The 19896-nt window shown below is 42.8% G+C and overlaps 1 protein-coding gene across 2 annotated transcripts in view; it reads left to right on the forward strand.

Annotated features, from left to right (window-relative positions):
- Positions 1–19896, forward strand: part of LOC124120935 (laminin subunit beta-1-like) — a 71961-nt gene that overhangs the window by 45714 nt on the left and 6351 nt on the right. For both annotated transcript variants that reach the window (XM_046483849.2, XM_046483857.2), the window contains exons 8-26: positions 1691–1870; positions 2904–3013; positions 4442–4657; positions 5347–5505; positions 5687–5807; positions 6292–6419; positions 7631–7820; positions 8654–8797; positions 9253–9484; positions 10118–10281; positions 10891–11115; positions 11714–11913; positions 13440–13536; positions 13908–14099; positions 15443–15623; positions 15749–15933; positions 17582–17817; positions 18586–18768; positions 19529–19705. In XM_046483849.2, coding sequence (XP_046339805.1) covers positions 1691–1870; positions 2904–3013; positions 4442–4657; positions 5347–5505; positions 5687–5807; positions 6292–6419; positions 7631–7820; positions 8654–8797; positions 9253–9484; positions 10118–10281; positions 10891–11115; positions 11714–11913; positions 13440–13536; positions 13908–14099; positions 15443–15623; positions 15749–15933; positions 17582–17817; positions 18586–18768; positions 19529–19705 — 3320 coding nt within the window. The remainder of the gene's footprint in view (positions 1–1690; positions 1871–2903; positions 3014–4441; positions 4658–5346; positions 5506–5686; positions 5808–6291; positions 6420–7630; positions 7821–8653; positions 8798–9252; positions 9485–10117; positions 10282–10890; positions 11116–11713; positions 11914–13439; positions 13537–13907; positions 14100–15442; positions 15624–15748; positions 15934–17581; positions 17818–18585; positions 18769–19528; positions 19706–19896) is intronic.

Raw genomic sequence — 19896 nt, forward strand, 5'->3', positions numbered from 1 at the left:
TACATTTATGACATTGTGACTGTTTAGTACATTTATGACATTGTGACTGTGTTTAGTACCTTTATGACATTGTGACTGTTGAGTAGATTTATGACATTGTGACTGTGTTTAGTACCTTTATAACATTGTGACTGTTGAGTAGATTTATGACATTGTGACTGTGTTTAGTACCTTTATGACATTGTGACTGTTTAGTACATTTATGACATTGTGACTGTGTTTAGTACCTTTATAACATTGTGACTGTTTAGTAGATTTATGACATTGTGACTGTGTTTAGTACATATATAACATTGTGACTGTGTTTAGTACATATATAACATTGTGACTGTTTAGTACATTTATAACATAGTGACTGTTAAGTACATTTATAACATTGTGACTGTTTAGTACATTTATTGCATTGTGACTGACCTGTACATTTACAACATTGTGACTGTGTTTAGTACATTTATAACATTGTGACTGGCCTGGACATTTATGACATTGTGACTGTGTTCAGTACATTTATAACGTTGTGACTGTGTTTAGTACATTTATAACATAGTGACTGACCTGGACATTTATAACATAACGACTGTGTTTAGTACATTTATGACATTGTGACTGACCTGTACATTTATGACATTGTGACTGTATTCAGTACATTTATAACGTTGTGACTGACCTGTACATTTATAACATAGTGACTGACCTGGACATTTATAACATAACGACTGTATTCTGTACATTTATAACATTGTGACTGACCTGTACATTTATGACATAACGACTGTGTTTAGTACATTTATAACATTGTGACTGACCTGTACATTTATGACATTGTGACTGTATTCAGTACATTTATAACGTTGTGACTGACCTTTACATTTATAACGTTGTGACTGTGTTCAGTACATTTATAGCATTGTGACGGTGTTTAGTACATTTATAACATTGTGACTGACCTGTACATTTATAGCATTGTGACAGTGTTTAGTACATTTATAACATTGTGACTGACCTGTACATTTATAGCATTGTGACTGTGTTCAGTACATATATGACATTGTGACTGTATTCAGTACATTTATAACATTGTGACTGACCTGTACATTTATGACATTGTGACTGTATTCAGTACATTTATAACGTTGTGACTGACCTGTACATTTATAGCATTGTGACGGTGTTTAGGACATTTATAGCATTGTGACGGTGTTTAGTACATTTATAACATTGTGACTGACCTGTACATTTATGACATTGTGACTGTATTCAGTACATTTATAACGTTGTGACTGACCTGTACATTTATAGCATTGTGACGGTGTTTAGGACATTTATAGCATTGTGACGGTGTTTAGTACATTTATAACATTGTGACTGACCTGTACATTTATGACATTGTGACTGTATTCAGTACATTTATAACATTGTGACTGACCTGTACATTTATAGCATTGTGACGGTGTTTAGGACATTTATAGCATTGTGACGGTGTTTAGTACATTTATAACATTGTGACTGACCTGTACATTTATGACATTGTGACTGTATTCAGTACATTTATAACGTTGTGACTGACCTGTACATTTATAGCATTGTGACGGTGTTTAGGACATTTATAGCATTGTGACGGTGTTTAGTACATTTATAACATTGTGACCGACCTGTACATTTATGACATTGTCCCACCTTTACACTGCAGCATGTGACTGTGACCCTGCCGGCTCGGAGCGGAATGGCGAGTGCGAGAGTCATACAGATGAGGTGCTTGGCCTGGAGGGGGGCCGATGTCGGTGCAAGCGCCATGTGCGAGGGTCCAGATGTGACCAGTGTGTAGAGAACTACTGGAATCTGCAGGGAGACAACCCACTTGGCTGTGACGGTGAGTCCAGCTTCGCTGTTTTCAAATGTGTTTCAGTGACTACTTCAAAGCCATGAAACCTTACACATTTTGAAAATCATGGCTGGCAAATACTGCATTCATGCAACTTAAAAATTTTCAATTTTTATATGAAGATGTGAAAGATAAATTTTGAAATTCATTAAAAAATTCTTCCAATTACCAATGGGTCATTTAAAGATAAAAGGAAGAAATTTTACTTTTGTGACATATTAACTTTGTATATTCCATCATGTTACAATTATTAATTTTCATGTTATGTTGGCCATATGGCCTTGAATACAATAAACATCTTAAAAGTATACTACCCAAATCATGATAACTTACAGCCCGTGAAGATCCGGGGTAGAATGGGTCTTCAGCAACCCATGCTTGCCGTAAAAGGCGACTGTGCTTGTCGTAACAGGATCGGGTGGTCAGACTCGCTGACTTGGTTGATGCATTTCATCGAATCCCAATTGCGTGGATCGATGCTCATGCTATTAATCACTGGATTGTCTGCTCCAGACTCGATTATTTACAGACCGCCGTCATATAGCTGGAATATTGCTGAGTGCGGCATTAAACAACAAAAACAAACAAACATGATAACTTACCACTGATAATAATCCTGATGCCTCAGGTAACCCTTATCAAGTCGGCTTGGGTTAGCAGTCTGGCTTAAATTTCTATCTTAGAAATAATGCATGTATTGCAAGGGACTTAAAAATTGAAATTAATTTGCGAGATATTATGTGATTTATTACTTTAGAAACATGATCTCATTCATTCCAAACACTTGCATGTTTGTGATGTAAATATGCTGTGTTTATTACACTGTTTGTATCTGTTAAAAAACTATATAGAAAAACATATTCAATTAATGTGTTGATTAGTGACACCTGGATTGTGTATTTCAGCATATTCTTACTGTAAATAATAGTACATTTGAACTTCATGTTCATGAATTCAATTCATGAATATGTACCCTGCTTAGAGTTGAAATAAAAATGATAAATACAAAAACCTTTTTCAGCCTGCTCGTGTAATCCTCTGGGTACACTTGGAGACTATGGGTGTGACCAGCACACTGGCCTCTGTCTGTGTAAGAGATACGTAACCGGACAGAACTGTGACACTTGCCATGTGAGTACTTAAGGCCGAAACTTATCATTCTCATGTTCCTTCCAGCTCACATTAATAGGGACCAATGGGGTAGGTAGCCTAGTGGTTAAGGTGGTGGATCGTTATGCCGAATACCTGAGTTTGATTCCCCCAATGAACATCCTGTCCTGGTGCCACTGCCGTGGCTATTGTTGTGAACATGGCTGGTGTGGGGTCAGAGTTTCTGTGTGTGACCACGTCTTTGTTTTTTAGTCTGAAAGTGTTTCAGTCGTATCTTTAGTACATATGATTAGCTAGTATTCAACAAAATATTCATGATAAAATGAAACAATACAGACAAGAAGTCTAAGATATGAGGCATTCAGTGTAGAATTAGGCCTGTCTATGTAATGGAGAAATAGTGAGAATCAAGACCTGAGGCGAGATGATTCAACTCCAAGAATCGGCAGATTCGAGTGATTTCTCCGACTTGAACCATGTTATGGCTGATATATAATTTCTCTATAATTTGGCACAATGACTTTTACTTGCCTCAATTCCACTTGGCCTGAATGAGTGGCCTGTGAATTCCTTGTTCATAATCAACAAGGACACGAGCATGATGTCATCATCATGGTTTAGCTGGCGCACAAAGTATTTATAATCGACACTGGAAAACTAAACAATCTCAGTCCCAATCTATCTGGCTTATTTTATTAATATTAACAGATGAGTGAATGAGTTCAGTTTTACGCTTTTTCTTAAGCAATATTCCAGCAATATCCCAGCAAGGGACACAAGAAATGGGCTTCACACATTTTGCCCATCTGGAGAATCGAACCCTGGGCTTTCAGCGTGACGAGCGAACGCTTTAACCACTAGGCTACCTCACCTCCCCATTGTAGAGATGGCCTCCAGAACATTGAACATTAAATATGGATCAAATCATATATACAGGCTGAAGTTTTTTTATGATATTATCATTGATAACTTTACATACTATGAGTTCTAGTGAGTGAGTATGGTTTTATGCCGCTTTTAGCAATATTCCAGCAATGTCATGGCGGGGGACACCAGAAATGGGCTTCACACATTGTACCCATGTCGGGAATCGAACCCGGGTCTTCGGCGTGACGAGCGAACGCTTTAACCACTAGGCTACCTGACCGCCCCACTATGAATTATAAGACAGAAGGCCACTTGAGAGCAATAAGCATGAATCATCGTGTATCACCTCAGTGTTTGTAAGTACAGCTCTCCCACAGGAAAGGGTGAACCGGACACAGTATAAAAGTACCTGGAACCAGATGAGGGCTCAGATTTTATGAGGACATTAAAATAAGCAAGTGAAGTTAGAAACGATGTAAGATTTTGATTTGGTGTGAGTTTACATGAACGTCTAAGGACTAAAGGTTTAATGTAGCAGGACTTCCCCTTTCTTGTGCTATAACCTGTGTGTCACTCTTCCAGCGCGGCTTCTATGGTCTGAGTGATGGCCCTTATGGATGTGAAGCTTGCAACTGTGACATAGGTGGCTCTCTCAGCGAGTCATGTGACCAGCAGTCAGGACAGTGCACCTGTCGGCCGCACATCATGGGCAAACACTGCAAGCAGGTGGAGCCAGGCTACTTCTTCGCTGGCTTGGATTATTACATCTACGAGGCGGAGTTTGGCCGCGGCACCGGGGTGAGTAACTGATCCAGCTTTATCATTTGTCATAGTGTCGGTGCATGGAATCCTATTTTGATTGCTTTACACTGGTTACAGTGTGTAATTTGAGGTTACTTAAATTCAGTTTTAATAAGTGTTAGGAATATAGCACTTCTCGTAGCTTGAGGGAAACTGAGAGTTATCTCCCTTCTTGGTCTTCTAGTCTAGTCTAGTCTAGTCTTCTTGGTGGCAAGCATGGTACATGTGTGCTTGGCAAAGGTAATTTGTTAGCATTGCTATGGATAGAGAGAAGCGTTACAGGGGTAAATTTAAGAATTACAGCCTACTGGTCAACATGGGTTTAAAAGAACAGTTCTTCCACAAAACTCATGCCGATGGTCAAGACAAATATTGTGTCTGGCACTGATTGTCTATCTGTTAAATGCCAGATTTGAATGTTAAACCACATATAACGAAACTACTAAGCTGTACATCTGCTCACGAAGCCACTGAATTGCATTTTGGGTCATAAGGTGGACCCAGAGGCTACCCCATTCCTTCATTATCACAAAATCAGTTGGATTGGTTGTGAGGGCTTTAAAAACCCTCCAATTTTATAATTGTTGACCATTAATTTCTTATTTCGATTGGATTAAATGTTCTTTTAAATGAATTGTCACTTAAATAGTCACAAATGATAAATTTGAAATGTAACATTTCCGCAGAATGCCCGAGTGTACATCCGTGAGCCAATCCCTGGTGGTCCATCGTACTGGACCGGCCCTGGTTACATGAGAGTGATGGAGGGAGACAGCATCGAGTTCACCGTCACTGACATCAGCTTCCCCACCTACTACGACATCGTCCTCAGATACGACCCTAGGGTAAGAAGTTCTCCTTTTGTTGGTGAAAAGTGTTTGTCATGTTTCAAGAAATGGGTATTGATGTCTGTTGCATATATGAGAGGTTTGAATATTGTGTTTATTGATTGTGTTTAGGGTCTTTTTGTAAATTTGGACTGTACAGATGGAATTTGAGCTTAAATATGCTTGATCTTGACCTCAGATGCCGGAGATGTGGGAGGATGTTCGGGTGACGGTGGTACGCCCAGATCAGGTGGATCCAGATGGTCTGTGTGCTGACTTCAACCCTCAGGAGGACATCAAATCTGTCACCATTGAACCAGGTGAGGACACAAAGATTCATGTCGTGCATAAAAAATGACCTTTGCTTATGTTTTGAAAAGGGATTCAACAGTATTTTACTCCTTTATAAAAAAGTCTTGTTATTCTGATGAGAGCTGAGCTTGGTGAACAGAGTGACATTGGCATTGTCATGCAATAACAATTTAAACAATTTGATGTTATTCCGATTACCCACCCAACTCTAACTAAGGTGCTTACAGTAACATTTTATGTAGATCCCACTGTTTGTGACAAAACAAAGCGCACACGTGAAATATATGCCAAACAGTGCCAGATAGTTTTCTAGGTTTTTGAAAAAACAAATACTCCTACCCTTTTTTTAGAAGTGTAACTGCAACCACAACATTTAGGTCAGGCTTCACAAACATAAGTCTAGTTGAAGTACCATGTTGTACCACCTCTCATGTAAGCCTGTTTGGTCATACAGTGTAGTGATGTTATTAAGTAATCTGCCATCTACCCAAGGTGCACGCTACCAGCTGGTGACCCCTCCATCCTGCCTGGAGAGCGGCAAGATGTACACCATCCGACTGGACTTCCAGCGTTACAAGCAAGGCCAACTGACACCCGATGCCACCATGTTCATTGACTCTGTGAGTTGCAGACACTTGTGTCCTCGTGTAACTAAACTCTAGGCTGTTCTGTACACATGATGCTGCAATATAGTCCATGATGTTGCTGTATTGTTGCTGTCACATCGCTGTGATATTGCTGAATTATTGATGTTACTGTGATGATGTTGCGACCGCCTCTGTGGTCTAGTGGTAGAGCGTCTGCCCTGAGAGCGGAAGGTTGGAGGTTAGATTCCCGGCTGCGTCATACCAAAAGACGTTAAAAGATTGTGCTTGTTGTTACCTTGCCTGGCTAAAACAAGGTCTGGTCGGCTCAGAGTCAGTATACTGTGTCTGAGTGGGGAATTCATGTTAACGTGCGGCATGGTATCACAGTGTGCTAGCACTCTAAAATCGGCATAACCCTGGACTAGTACAAGCATGCAAGCACATGCATGCAAGCATGTCGCTATATAAGTGCAAAAGAAGATTTATGATGTATCTGTAACATTGCTGTAACACTGCCGTGACATTGCCGCAGTAATCCTGCTCAGACACATACTCACTCACTCACTCATTCACACCTTCCCCCCCCCCCCCCCACACACACACACAAACACTTACTCACTCTCACTCTCTCACAACCCACCCCCTCACTCACTCACGGGGCGGTCGGGTAGCCTAGTGGTTAAAACGTTCGCTCGTCACACCGAAAAACCTGGGTTCGATTCCCGAAATGGGTACAATGTGTGAAGCCCATTTCTGGTGTCCCCCGCCGTGATATTGCTGTAATATTGCTAAAAGCGGCATAAAACCATACTCACTCACTCACTCACTCACTCACTCACCCCCACTCACTCACTCACTCGCCCAACCACTCACTCACTCACTCGCCCAACCACTCACTCGCCAACTCACTCACTCACTCCCCCTCCCACACACACACGCAAACACTTACTCACTCTCACTCTCACTCTCTCACCAACCCACCCCTCACTCACTCACTCGCCCAACCACTCACTCACCAACTCACTCACTCCCCTCCAACACCCACTCACCCACCCATCCACTCACTCACTCACTCACTCACTCACACAACACTCACCCACTCTCTCTCTCTCACTCTCTCTCACACACACACACAAACACCCACCCACTCACTCACTCACTCATTCACTCACCCACTCTCTCACTCACTCACTCACTCACTCACTCACTCACTCACTCACTCACAACCCTGTGTATGTTTCTAGTTGATCCTGGTTCCCCACACGGATGCCATCCCCATCTACCAGATCCCTGGGCTCCACGAGTACATGAAGAACGACTTCCTGCGCAACCGATGTCGTCAGCTGCAGTTCAACTCCATCCAGGCAGACATGCCCGACGTCTGCAAGGGCCATATCTTCAGCATCTCCGCTGTGCTTCACAATGGAGCCATCGGTCAGTGGATTTCAATCACTTTAACTATATGCTGTTTTATTACAAACCCTTTTTATAGATTTTTTTAGCTTTGTGGATTTTGGACTTCTAAATGTTGCATCCACAATGTGGAACAGATCCTGCAGATGTTGATGTCATTATGAAGGAACTAGTAGTTTTGTGATAGTGCTGCCATAAATTGATCATTATATTATGCCTATTGTGCTGATTGTGCTGTTTTCTATCAGTTTTATACTCTGCTAATTGGCATCTACAGGTCACTGCATGCTTTACAATCACCTGAAACAATAATGGTGTAACAATACGGTGATACAGTATTGTATTGCGATACGAGGCTCACGATACAGTGCACTGATTTACAACCCCTGTATCTCAATACATGCAATACATTACATGACAAGTTATGTTGGTGTAAAAACGTGAAAAATACCATAAACAGATCCAGAAGTAGCTTTTGTATATTCTCTAGTATTATGAATATATATATGCTATAAATAGCATAACGATCGCAGTGCCCACTAGCCTTATGTTTCTGCCCTTCGTATTCCTTCTTCACTCTGTGAAATTTAATAAAGCATGATTCAGGGTTGTGATTCACCTGCAAGAAGAAAAAAATATCACCTTATGAAATATGTAGTATTGGGGTAAAATATGGTATTGTTGCTCCACCGTATCATTACATCTCTGTTAAACAAGAGAGCCCTGGTACGTTTTTGAAGTTGTAAGTCTTGTGGACTCTTTCTAAGACCCAAAGCCCAGTGTTTGACCCAGAAATGATGGTACGACTGCTGCTGAAACATATATGTTGTATTTCCGTCTATATGTGTGTGCAGACTGCGACTGTGACCCCACCGGCTCCGTAAGTCGTGAGTGTAACCCCGAGGGAGGTCGGTGCCCCTGCAAGCCCAACGTGGTCGGCAGGAGATGTGACCAGTGTGCTCCCGGAACGTATGGATTCGGGCCCAACGGCTGTACAGGTGAGCTTCTGAATTCTGTCATAAAGAATGTGTTGATAGTCAGATACTGCAGCACCGACAAAATAGTTCTTAACGATTCCTCAGTTCACTAGTATTTTTTCTTGCTTTTTTCACTGTTAGAAATTGTAAAAAAATATAGATGCCGCTCATTCACCTTGGGCCTTTATTTGAAAGAGGAAATCTGTTTAAGTGTTCTACTAGGAGTGTTCAGTTTTGGCATCTTGAATATGTTTTTAAAGATTTCTGGACACTTTTATTAACAGTAACAACAGAGGATAGGTTTCTCTTCTTATGTTAAATTGCAAATAATAGGTCGACCCAAAACCCAGAAAGAAAGTTAGCAGTGTTTTTTTTTCAAAAAGAATTCATTCTTGAACTAAAAGGTGTATTTTCATTGCTAAAAATATGCAATTCGCCAGAAGAGATTCAAGATGTTTTATTTTTTCTGCCACCAGCTTGCAACTGCCACAACATCGGTGCCCGGGACAACTTCTGTAATGAGCAGACCGGGCAGTGTACGTGTATCCAGAACGCCTACGGACGTGCCTGCGACAGTTGCCGCGTGGGGTTCTGGGGCTTCCCCCAGTGTCGACAGTGTCAGTGCAACGGCAACGCCGACACCTGTGACAACCTTGACGGACGCTGTATTTCATGCAGGAACTTCACCGATGGACAGTACTGTGATAGGTATGGGAGTACGCAATGACTTATTTGATGACGGAAAGTTGCTGGCTGTTGCCAGGATGTCTTGGAACCAGTGTTCAGGGTGCCATTTTGTGACATAGCTGCCATTATTTCAATTATTTAATTTCATAATTAAACATCGTGCACTTGAATGAAAAACATTCATCAAAGTGTTCAACTTTGTCTTTGTCTTGATCATATACTACTCAAAAGAAGTTAAGGATCACCTGAATCTTCCATATTTCAATAGTTAATCTCTCATGCCATGACAGATTAACATTACCAATATGAAAGAATCGGGTGATCCTTAACTTCTTTTGAGTAGTATATAATGGATAGGTTTCTCAGCCAAGGCTCGCTAAATACAATGTTTATAACTATTACAGGATATTTACCATCCCGAAACACACTTGCATGATAACCTCTGTGTATATGTTAGTCAATGTCTATGAACAGGCAATATGTATATTGACTGAAAATGTCAGTCAGCATGTATATTGACTGGTTCACTCAGGCAATGTACATATTATACATATTGCCTGAAAAATGAGACTGGATTTGTGACAGATGGACTGAAATTACATAGACTTCAAAATTTAATGGACTGCTCCTTGAATATTGATGTCCCTGTTGCAGGTGTATGAATGGTTACTATGGCGACCCCCGTGTTGGTGTGCGTATTCCCTGCCGCCCCTGTCTCTGCCCCGGTGGACCAGGTTCCGAGAACCAGCACGCCGACACCTGCACTCTCGATCCAAGGAGCAGCTCTGTAACATGTGACTGTTACCCTGGATACGAAAGTAAGGGGGGATAACTCAATTGTGTTAAGATTTATGATAGATGGCAGACTTGTGTCAGATCCATTTCCCTTTTGTTGGTCGGTGAGCCACAACTCAAAGTTCAAATAAATATCCCAGTTGATATGAGAATAGTTTTCAACTGAAACTCATGCTTCAACAAAAATACAAAGAAATATGTTGAAAAACATTGTATGATAAGGTTTTGATACCTTTTGTTTTTATTTTTGTACTGGCAGGTCATTTAGACAACAGATATATCGTTCATGGACTTGGATTGAGATTTAAGAACGTTCTATCTGAAATGGCATAGTATTCACTCCAATTACACAAACCAAAGGTTAAATAGAGTTGATAATAAAATGAGTAGGAGGGTTTTCAGTAACATGACAATGTGCATTCATAATTCCTTAGGTTTTTGGTTTGCCCTGATTATGTTTCTAGGTTTGTCAGCACCATACCCATACTGGTAGGTTTCAAGTGGGAAATGTCCGAGACCTGCATCTGTTCAGTCTTTCCTCCAACATTAAGCTGACACGCCATGAAGTGGAATACTGATCCAAGCGAGGTTAAACCCGACTCACTCACTCACGCCTTGAGTTATATTTGCAGGACCCACGTGTGACCGGTGTTCCGAGAACTATTTTGGCAACCCTCTGTCACCTGGTGGCAGTTGTGAGCAGTGCATGTGCAACAACAACATTGACCCCGACGTCGCGGGCAGCTGTGACCGCGAGAGTGGCGAGTGCCTCAAGTGTCTGTTCAATAGTGAGGGCTTCAGCTGTGAACACTGTACACCTGGCTACTATGGTGATGCCACCACTCAAGACTGCAAGAGTAAGAAGGAGCTTTTAGAGAATATACTTTATACAACAAAATGAATTTTTTTTCATCAGAATTGATTGTTCTAAGAGATGAGGCGGCAGAAATACATTGTCAAATATAGATATTTATTTTTACAAAAGTTAGATTTGTCTTCTGCCAGGTTGCGTCTCACTGGGTGCAGACACCTGGGGGGGGGGGGGGGGGGGGGGTCAGTGTGACCATTGCAATGGTCATTTGTTCATCAGAATTAATAAGATAGCATCAATACATTTTCAAATAAGAATATATAGAGGATATTATATGAGTGTTTATGTCATACTATGTTTACGGCACGAGTGTCTAAATTCCGGTATTTCCAAAGCCAAAGTGAGGGAAATACCGGAATTTACAATCTTCAGTTATGACATCATTTCTAGTGTGTCGTCATTCCAACCTCGCATCACAACAAGATTCGATTGCCGTCAAAAATGCCGTCCGGATTACGAAAACAATACCCTGATGTCTCGTGACGTGATATGACCCTAGGTCACATTTGAATTTTATGAACTCCGATATGTTTGCCCTCGTAGGTAATAAGTATTTTTAAGATGTCAGACTTGTCTTCTGCCAGGTTGCGTTTGCTTCTCACTGGGTACAGACGCTGATGGTGGTCAGTGTGACCGTCGCAATGGTCAGTGCCCCTGTCTGCCTAACGTGGTGGGTCTCCGATGTGACCAGTGTGCCCCGGGCCACTACAACCTGCAGAGTGGGAAGGGATGTGATGCCTGCAACTGTGACCCCCAGGGATCTCTCTCCACTGAGTGCACTCAGGTAAACAATTCTCCTTTCAGGTTAGGGGGCACGGGTGGCCCAGTCGTCTAAGGCAACGCGATTCGCTGTGCAGAGTTGCGTCCCTTGGGAACGCCAGAAACCTATGATTGTGGGTTCGAATCCCGGTTCGCCCCAATTATGTTTCTAGGTTTGTCAGCACCATACCCGTGCTTGTGGGTTTCACCGAAGTGGTAAATGTCTGAGACCTGCATCACTTCGGGCTTTCCTCCCACATTAAGCTGACACGCCGCGATATGACTGGAATACTGTTAAAAGCGGCGTTAAACCCAACTCACTCACTCAATCACTCACTCACTCACTCATAATGTTATCAGGAACTTTCTGTTCTTTTGGTTTAGACTTTGCTGTTATACAGAAATGAATACCCAATATTAACATTCTTTAATCGGTATAGAAGTATGTTGATTGTACAAAAGAAAGTTAAATTCAGAAATTTAGTTCCATGATTTTAATAATCTTGTAGGACTCTCATGATGTGTATGACGTCTATTGATCTGCCATTTGTTATCCCAACATCAACTGACCTCCCATGTCAACCCTAAATGTATTCAATGACTGAGATGTGTATTGACCAGGGTACAGGGCTGCAGGTCCTGGTCAGGTCCAGGGTGAAGTGGGGGCTGGGGCGGGGGACGAAACCCCCAATCCAAACTCTTTTGCCCAGTATATTGGAGCTCTCTATCTATCTGCCCTATCTGGTTTTTCTATTTTTAGTAAATTTTCTTAACAGAGAGATGTAGAAATAATGAAAAAAGCTCTTCGACAGTTGTGATGAGAAACAAGGCAAATCGACAAAAAGTTAAACTATGATTGTTTTTTAAGGTTGTTTTGAGCGAATAGGTGTGAGGTTTCTGAGGCATTGCGTGAGAGAGTGAGTCTGGTCCCAGATGCATGAGAGTTGCCAGGTTACAATGTGTGTGTGTTCCCTACATCTGTTCATGTGCCACGTATGTGTGCCCTATATCTGTTAATGTGTCATGTGTGTGTTCCCTACATCTGTTCATGTGCCACGTATGTGTGCCCTATATCTGTTAATGTGTCATGTGTGTGTTCCCTACATCTGTTCATGTGCCACGTATGTGTTCCCTACATCTGTTCATGTGCCACGTATGTGTTCCCTACATCAGTTCATGTGCCACGTATGTGTTCCCTACATCTGTTCATGTGCCACGTATGTGTTCCCTACATCTGTTAATGTGCCACGTATGTGTTCCCTACATCTGTTCATGTGCCACGTATGTGTTCCCTACATCTGTTCATGTGCCACGTATGTGTTCCCTACATCTGTTAATGTGCCACGTATGTGTGCCCTACATCTGTTCATGTGCCACGTGTGTGTTCCCTACATCTGTTAATGTGTCACGTATGTGTGCCCTACATCTGTTCATGTGCCTCGTATGTGTTCCCTACATCTGTTCATGTGCCACGTGTGTGTTCCCTACATCTGTTCATGTGCCATGTATGTGTTCCCTACATCTGTTAATGTGCCATGTGTGTGTTCCCAGCTGGAAGGCCAGTGTGAGTGTCGAGCCGGGCGAGGGGGACAGACTTGTGGTGACTGTGAGGACTTCTTCTGGGGAGACCCCCTCGACCAGTGCTTCCGTGAGTACCAGTCATATGTTGAAATCATTTAATATTACAAATGTAAAGAGGATTCTGTTATAATTGGTAGAATCATTACAGTTAGATGTCTTTTTGTACAGTGCCATGATGGAGATCCCAATTGCATGGATCGATGCTCATGATATCAATCACTGGGTTGTCTGGTCCAGACTCGATTATTTACAGACCGCTGTCATATAGCTGTAATATTGCTGAGTGCGGTGTTAAACAATCAAAATCATATGCCATTATGTGACTGTAAATACTGTTCATTGCTGTGTTAAACCTCACTCACTCACTCACTCACTCACTCTTTCACTCACTTGTTTCCATCCGTACGTGAGAATGTTAACCCAGCTTGTACCTTGCAGCATGTGACTGCGACCCCCAGGGATCTACCTCCATGCAGTGTGACCGCCGCACCGGTCAGTGTGTGTGCGAACAGGGTGTCACAGGCTACAAGTGCGACCGATGTGCCCGTGGAACAACCGGAGATCTGCCCAACTGTGTGCCATGTGGCGAGTGCTTCGACAACTGGGATAGAATCATCCGTGACCTCAGAGGTGAGTTCATGCTTAGCAACACATACGACGTAGCAGCATTTGGACCCTAGGGGTATTCCAGGACTGAAAGAATTCCCCAGCAATGTCCTCTAGGTTTTGTTGATGGTATTGATGGGTATTGACCTGACTTTCTAATTGCAATTTATTGTAATAACGATTCATGTATTGTGATACGTACCACAATATATCGCATGCTTTAGTTAATAGTTACGTCGCTATATAAGTGCAATAAGCTTGGACGCGACGTTAAACCCAATTTCACCTCACCTTTAGTTAATAGTTCGAAACATTAAGTTTATAAGGACTTGGGTTAGACATGTTTCTATTCCAGACCTAAGTTGATAAGGACTTGTGTGAGACGCATGTTTCTATTCCAGACCAGAGTTGATAAGGACTTGTGTGAGACTCATGTTTCTGTTCCAGACCAGAGTTGATAAGGACTTGTGTGAGACTCATGTTTCTGTTCCAGACCAGAGTTGATAAGGACTTGTGTGAGAATCATGTTTCTGTTCCAGACCAGAGTTGATAAAGACTTGTGTGAGAATCATGTTTCTATTCCAGACCACAGTTGATAAGGACTTGTGTGAGACTCATGTTTCTATTCCAGACCAGAGTTGATAAGGATTTGTGTGAGACTCATGTTTCTATTCCAGACTAGAGTTGATTAGAATTTGTGTGAGACTCATGTTTCTATTCCAGACCAGAGTTGATTAGAATTTGTGTGAGACTCATGTTACTATTCCAGACCAGAGTTGATAAGGATTTGTGTGAGACTCATGTTTCTGTTCCAGACCAGAGTTGATAAGGATTTGTGTGAGACTCATGTTTCTGTTCCAGACCAGAGTTGATAAGGATTTGTGTGAGACTCATGTTTCTGTTCCAGACCAGAGTTGATAAGGATTTGTGTGAGACTCATGTTTCTGTTCCAGACCAGAGTTGATTAGAATTTGTGTGAGACTCATGTTTCTATTCCAGACTAGAGTTGATTAGAATTTGTGTGAGACTCATGTTACTATTCCAGACCAGAGTTGATAAGGACTTGTGTGAGACTCATGTTTCTATTCCAGACTAGAGTTGATTAGAATTTGTGTGAGACTCATGTTTCTGTTCCAGACCAGAGTTGATAAGGGTTTGTGTGAGACTCATGTTTCTGTTCCAGACCAGAGTTGATAAGGATTTGTGTGAGACTCATGTTTCTGTTCCAGACCAGAGTTGATTAGAATTTGTGTGAGACTCATGTTTCTGTTCCAGACCAGAGTTGATAAGGGTTTGTGTGAGACTCATGTTTCTGTTCCAGACCAGAGTTGATAAGGATTTGTGTGAGACTCATGTTTCTGTTCCAGACCAGACTCACAGCTTGGTGGAGACAGGCAACAATATCTCAGTGACGGGAGCCATCAAGGCATTTGATGATGAATTCAAGCACATGCAGAACAACATTGACGAGATCCGTCGCATCCTGTCCACAGCCAACGTCACACGAGTGGACGTGCAGGACATCCAGAACATGTTGGACACAATCAGGTGACTGACCCAAATCTCGTGTAATGTAGCAGTGCTGCTCCCCTTTGTAAATACATGTAGATACATAGTTGGATAATCAAGAATATAATCAGACACATTTTTTATCTAACGATTGGTCTCTGCAGGCGTAACTTGACCGAGAGCAACAAGGCCCTGAACAATGTCGACAGGGAGCTGAGTAACACGACAGCTCGTGTACAGAGCGGGAACAACCAGATCGCTATCTTGCAGCGCCGCGTGGAGGACTTGAAGAACCTGGCTGAGGAGCTGAGAGGAAACGCCACAGACATTCAGGCCCGAGATGTGGAGGGTGAGTTGTTCCTCTTGCTGGTTTGCTGATGTGGAGAGTGAGTTGTTCCCCTTGTTGGTGTGCTGATGTGGAGAGTTATCTGTTTGTGTGCTGATGTGGAGAGTTATCTGTTGGTGTGCTGATGTGGAGGATGAGTTATTCCCCTTGTTGGTGTGCTGATGTGGAGAGTTATCTGTTGGTGTGCTGATGTGGAGAGTTATCTGTTGGTGTGCTGATGTGGAGGATGAGTTATTCCCCTTGTTGGTGTGCTGATGTGGAGAGTTATCTGTTGGTGTGCTGATGTGGAGAGTTATCTGTTGGTGTGCTGATGTGGAGAGTTATCTGTTGGTGTGCTGACGTGGAGAGTGAGTTAGTCCCCTTGTTGGTGTGCTGATCTGGAGAGTTATCTGTTGGTGTGCTGATGTGGAGAGTGAGTTATTCCCCTTGTTGGTGTGCGGATGTGGAGGGTGAGTTATTCCCCTTGTTGGTGTGCTGATGTGGAGAGTGAGTTATTCCTCTGTTTGTGTGCTGACGTGGAGAGTGAGTTATTCCCCTTGTTGGTGTGCGGATGTGGAGGGTGAGTTGTTCCCCTTGTTGGTGTGCTGATGTGGAGAGTGAGTTGTTCCCCTTGTTGGTGTGCCGATGTGGAGAGTTATCTGTTGGTGTGCTGATGTGGAGGGTGAGTTATTCCTCTGTTTGTGTGCTGATGTGGAGAGTTATCTGTTAGTGTGCTGATGTGGAGGGTGAGTTATTCCCCTTGTTGGTGTGCTGATCTGGAGAGTTATCTGTTGGTGTGCTGATGTGGAGAGTGAGTTATTCCCCTTGTTGGTGTGCGGATGTGGAGGGTGAGTTGTTCCCCTTGTTGGTGTGCCGATGTGGAGAGTTATCTGTTGGTGTGCTGATGTGGAGGGTGAGTTATTCCTCTGTTTGTGTGCTGATGTGGAGAGTTATCTGTTAGTGTGCTGATGTGGAGGGTGAGTTATTCCCCTTGTTGGTGTGCTGATCTGGAGAGTTATCTGTTGGTGTGCTGATGTGGAGGGTGAGTTATTCCTCTGTTTGTGTGCTGATGTGGAGGGTGAGTTATTCCCCTTGTTGGTGTGCTGATGTGGAGAGTTACCTGTTGGTGTGCTGATGTGGAGAGTGAGTTGTTCCCCTTGTTGGTGTGCTAATGAGGAGAGTGAGTTATTCCCCTTGTTGGTGTGCTGATGTGGAGAGTGAGTTATTCCCCTTGTTGGTGTGCTAATGAGGAGAGTGAGTTATTCCCCTTCTTGGTGTGCTGACGTGGAGGGTGAGTTGTTCCTCTGTTGGTGTGCTGATGTGGAGAGTGAGTTGTTCCCCTTGTTAGTGTGCTGATGTCGAGAGTGAGTTATTCCCCTTGGGGGTGTGCTGATGTGGAGTGTGAGTTATTCCCCTTGTTGGTGTGCTGATGTGGAGAAGGAGTTGTTTCCCTTGTTGGTGTACTGGTGTGGAGAGTGAGTTGTTCCCCTTGTTGGTGTGCTGATGTGGAGAGTGAGTTATTCCCCTTGTTTGTGTGCTGATGTGGAGAGTGAGTTATTCCCCTTGTTGGTGTGCTGATGTGGAGTGTGAGTTGTTCCCTTGTTGATGTAAATTGTTTCTTCAAGGAGCTACCCCAGTTGTTACAATTGTGGTGTGAATGTTTCATCTATAGGTGCCTTCAACATCACTCGTGAGGCTGAGCGTCGTTCTCGTGATGCCCAGCGGAAGGTTGATGAAACACAGAGGACTGTTGAGGATTCAAAGAGTACCAGGCAACGGGTGGATGCCCTCATTGACCAGAGAAGAGATGACTTCAACAACCGCCTCAAAGAAAACAAGGCTTCACTTGATGAGCTGGATGGCAAGGTGTCAACATTGGGAGGCAGGCTTTCTAATCTTAATGAGCAGGTTGGTAGACACTGGCTTCGGTTGATTCTCTCCTCGGTCATTAATATCAGTTGAGTCTTCATTATCAGATTCAATTGTGTCACTAAGTACAATACAAGGAAGACTAGTTCCCTATATGTCCATGCTTGTTCTGGATGTATTTGAACTCTGCGCAATATAATCTCACTTTATGACACAGCACATTGTAACCCATGAAAATCCAGGTTAGAATTGGTCTTATGCAACCCCTGCATGTCGTAAGAGGTTACTGACGGGATCAGGTGGTCAGGCTCGCTGACTTGGTTGATGCATTTGTGTAGATCGATTCTTGTGATGTCAGTCACTGGATTGTCTTGTCCAGACTTGATTATTTACAGGCCGTCATATAGCTGGAATATTGCTGGGTGTGGCGTTAAGCAAAAAAACAGACCTTTCTTGATATGGCACCGTCACAATGTCTCGATAGCTCTCGGAGCACAACCCTGGGTGGATTCCAGTTTAGAGGGAGGCCCCAGCAACCTATGCTTGCCGGAAGAGGCGACCTTATAGATTGGGTGGTCAGACTCAGTGACTTACCCTGACAATCACTGGATTGCCTGGTCCAAACTTTATTATTAACATATTGTTGTCATATGGCTGGAATATTACAGAGTGGTGCAAAGAACAGCAAACAAACGCATCTTTAAGCGCAACCGAATACAACAGTCTTTATCTCTGCTCCATCCCGAAATTGACTCCAATATATAGCTGACAAACAGGACAAGTCATGTCTAACTATGGCTGTTGTAGGTGTGTGGCAGTCAAGCAGCTCCCTGTGACAATCTGTGTGGGGGTGGCGGCTGTGGGCGTTGTGGAGGAGCCAGCTGTGGAGCAGGTGCAGTCACCAAGGCCAACAAGGCTCTGCGGTATGCCCAGCAAGCTGCCGACATCTTGGACTCGAAGCAAACAGAAGCATACAGCAAAGTGACCAATGTGAGTATATGGAGAAGTAGGACACGACAAGTCACTGATGTAAAGCATACCATACTGAGGGCCCTGCACAGATGTTTACTTTCCTCTTTTCACATAACACTTTGAGAAGAAATACACTATTTAGGGGTATCATATAACTATTGAAATGGATAGAAGCAAACTAAATGAAGGAAACTTCAACTCAAAATTGTGCTGAGAGACGGGTAACATTTTTTGTTTAATGACAAAAATTCATGATAACTTCTTGGTTTCTCTGGGGCATGGGTGGCCCAGCCGTCGATCTTTACTTTAAAAAATGCATAAAAAGTTCAAACAAAATATTTTTTGTTTACTCGTCGATCGTAAAACAAAGGGAGGTCCCTCTGATATTTCTCGCAGGGATCTTTCTCTAATACCATCAGAGCTGGTCAACAAAAAGCACAGTTTGATCGTCTCCAATGCTGCCAAAATGGTGGCGTCTTTCATGCATTTCACCATGACATGAATATTGTTATATTGCCATTTGTGCAAGGGATATAATTTAATGTTCTTGAAAAATTGTTTTACTTTTGTTACTCCACTATATATTTATTTATACCTACCTAACGTTTTAGGACAAAAGTCAAGGAAAACAGATTTGAGAGCTTGGTTTTTCGTGTTTTTGTTTTGCCTACCTCACTTTTGAAAAGAGTTTGAAATCCGTAAACCAAGAAATAAAAGAAATGTTGCCTAAACAAACTGTCAACTTTTAGATTTACGCAAATTTTCATTTCCTTCCTAGCTGGAGTCTGCCAAGCAGGATGCGGAGCAAGCTAAGGCGGACGCCAAGATGGCGTATGACCAGGCCCTGCTTGCCAAGAACCAATCAGAATCAGCCAGGGAAGACCTCGAGGACCTTCTCCACAGGGTCCGACAGTTCTTCCTTGAGGAGGCTGCGACACCAGAGAGCATTGAGAAGGTAGCTTACAGCTGGTCCAAGGGTGTCCAGGATATTCTGGAGTATTTGACATTGGGCAGACAGGTCTTTATTTCTTTGGACCGCTGTGGTGGTCTAGTGCTAGAGCGTCCGCCCGGAGAGAGGAAGGTCCGGGGTTCGACTCCTGGCTGGTCATACCAAAAGACGTTAAAAGATGGTACTTGTTGTTACCC

Source organism: Haliotis rufescens, unplaced genomic scaffold (assembly GCF_023055435.1).
Source record: "Haliotis rufescens isolate VD_foot unplaced genomic scaffold, xgHalRufe1.0.p SCAF_16, whole genome shotgun sequence".
Taxonomy (NCBI): Eukaryota; Metazoa; Mollusca; class Gastropoda; order Lepetellida; family Haliotidae; genus Haliotis; species Haliotis rufescens.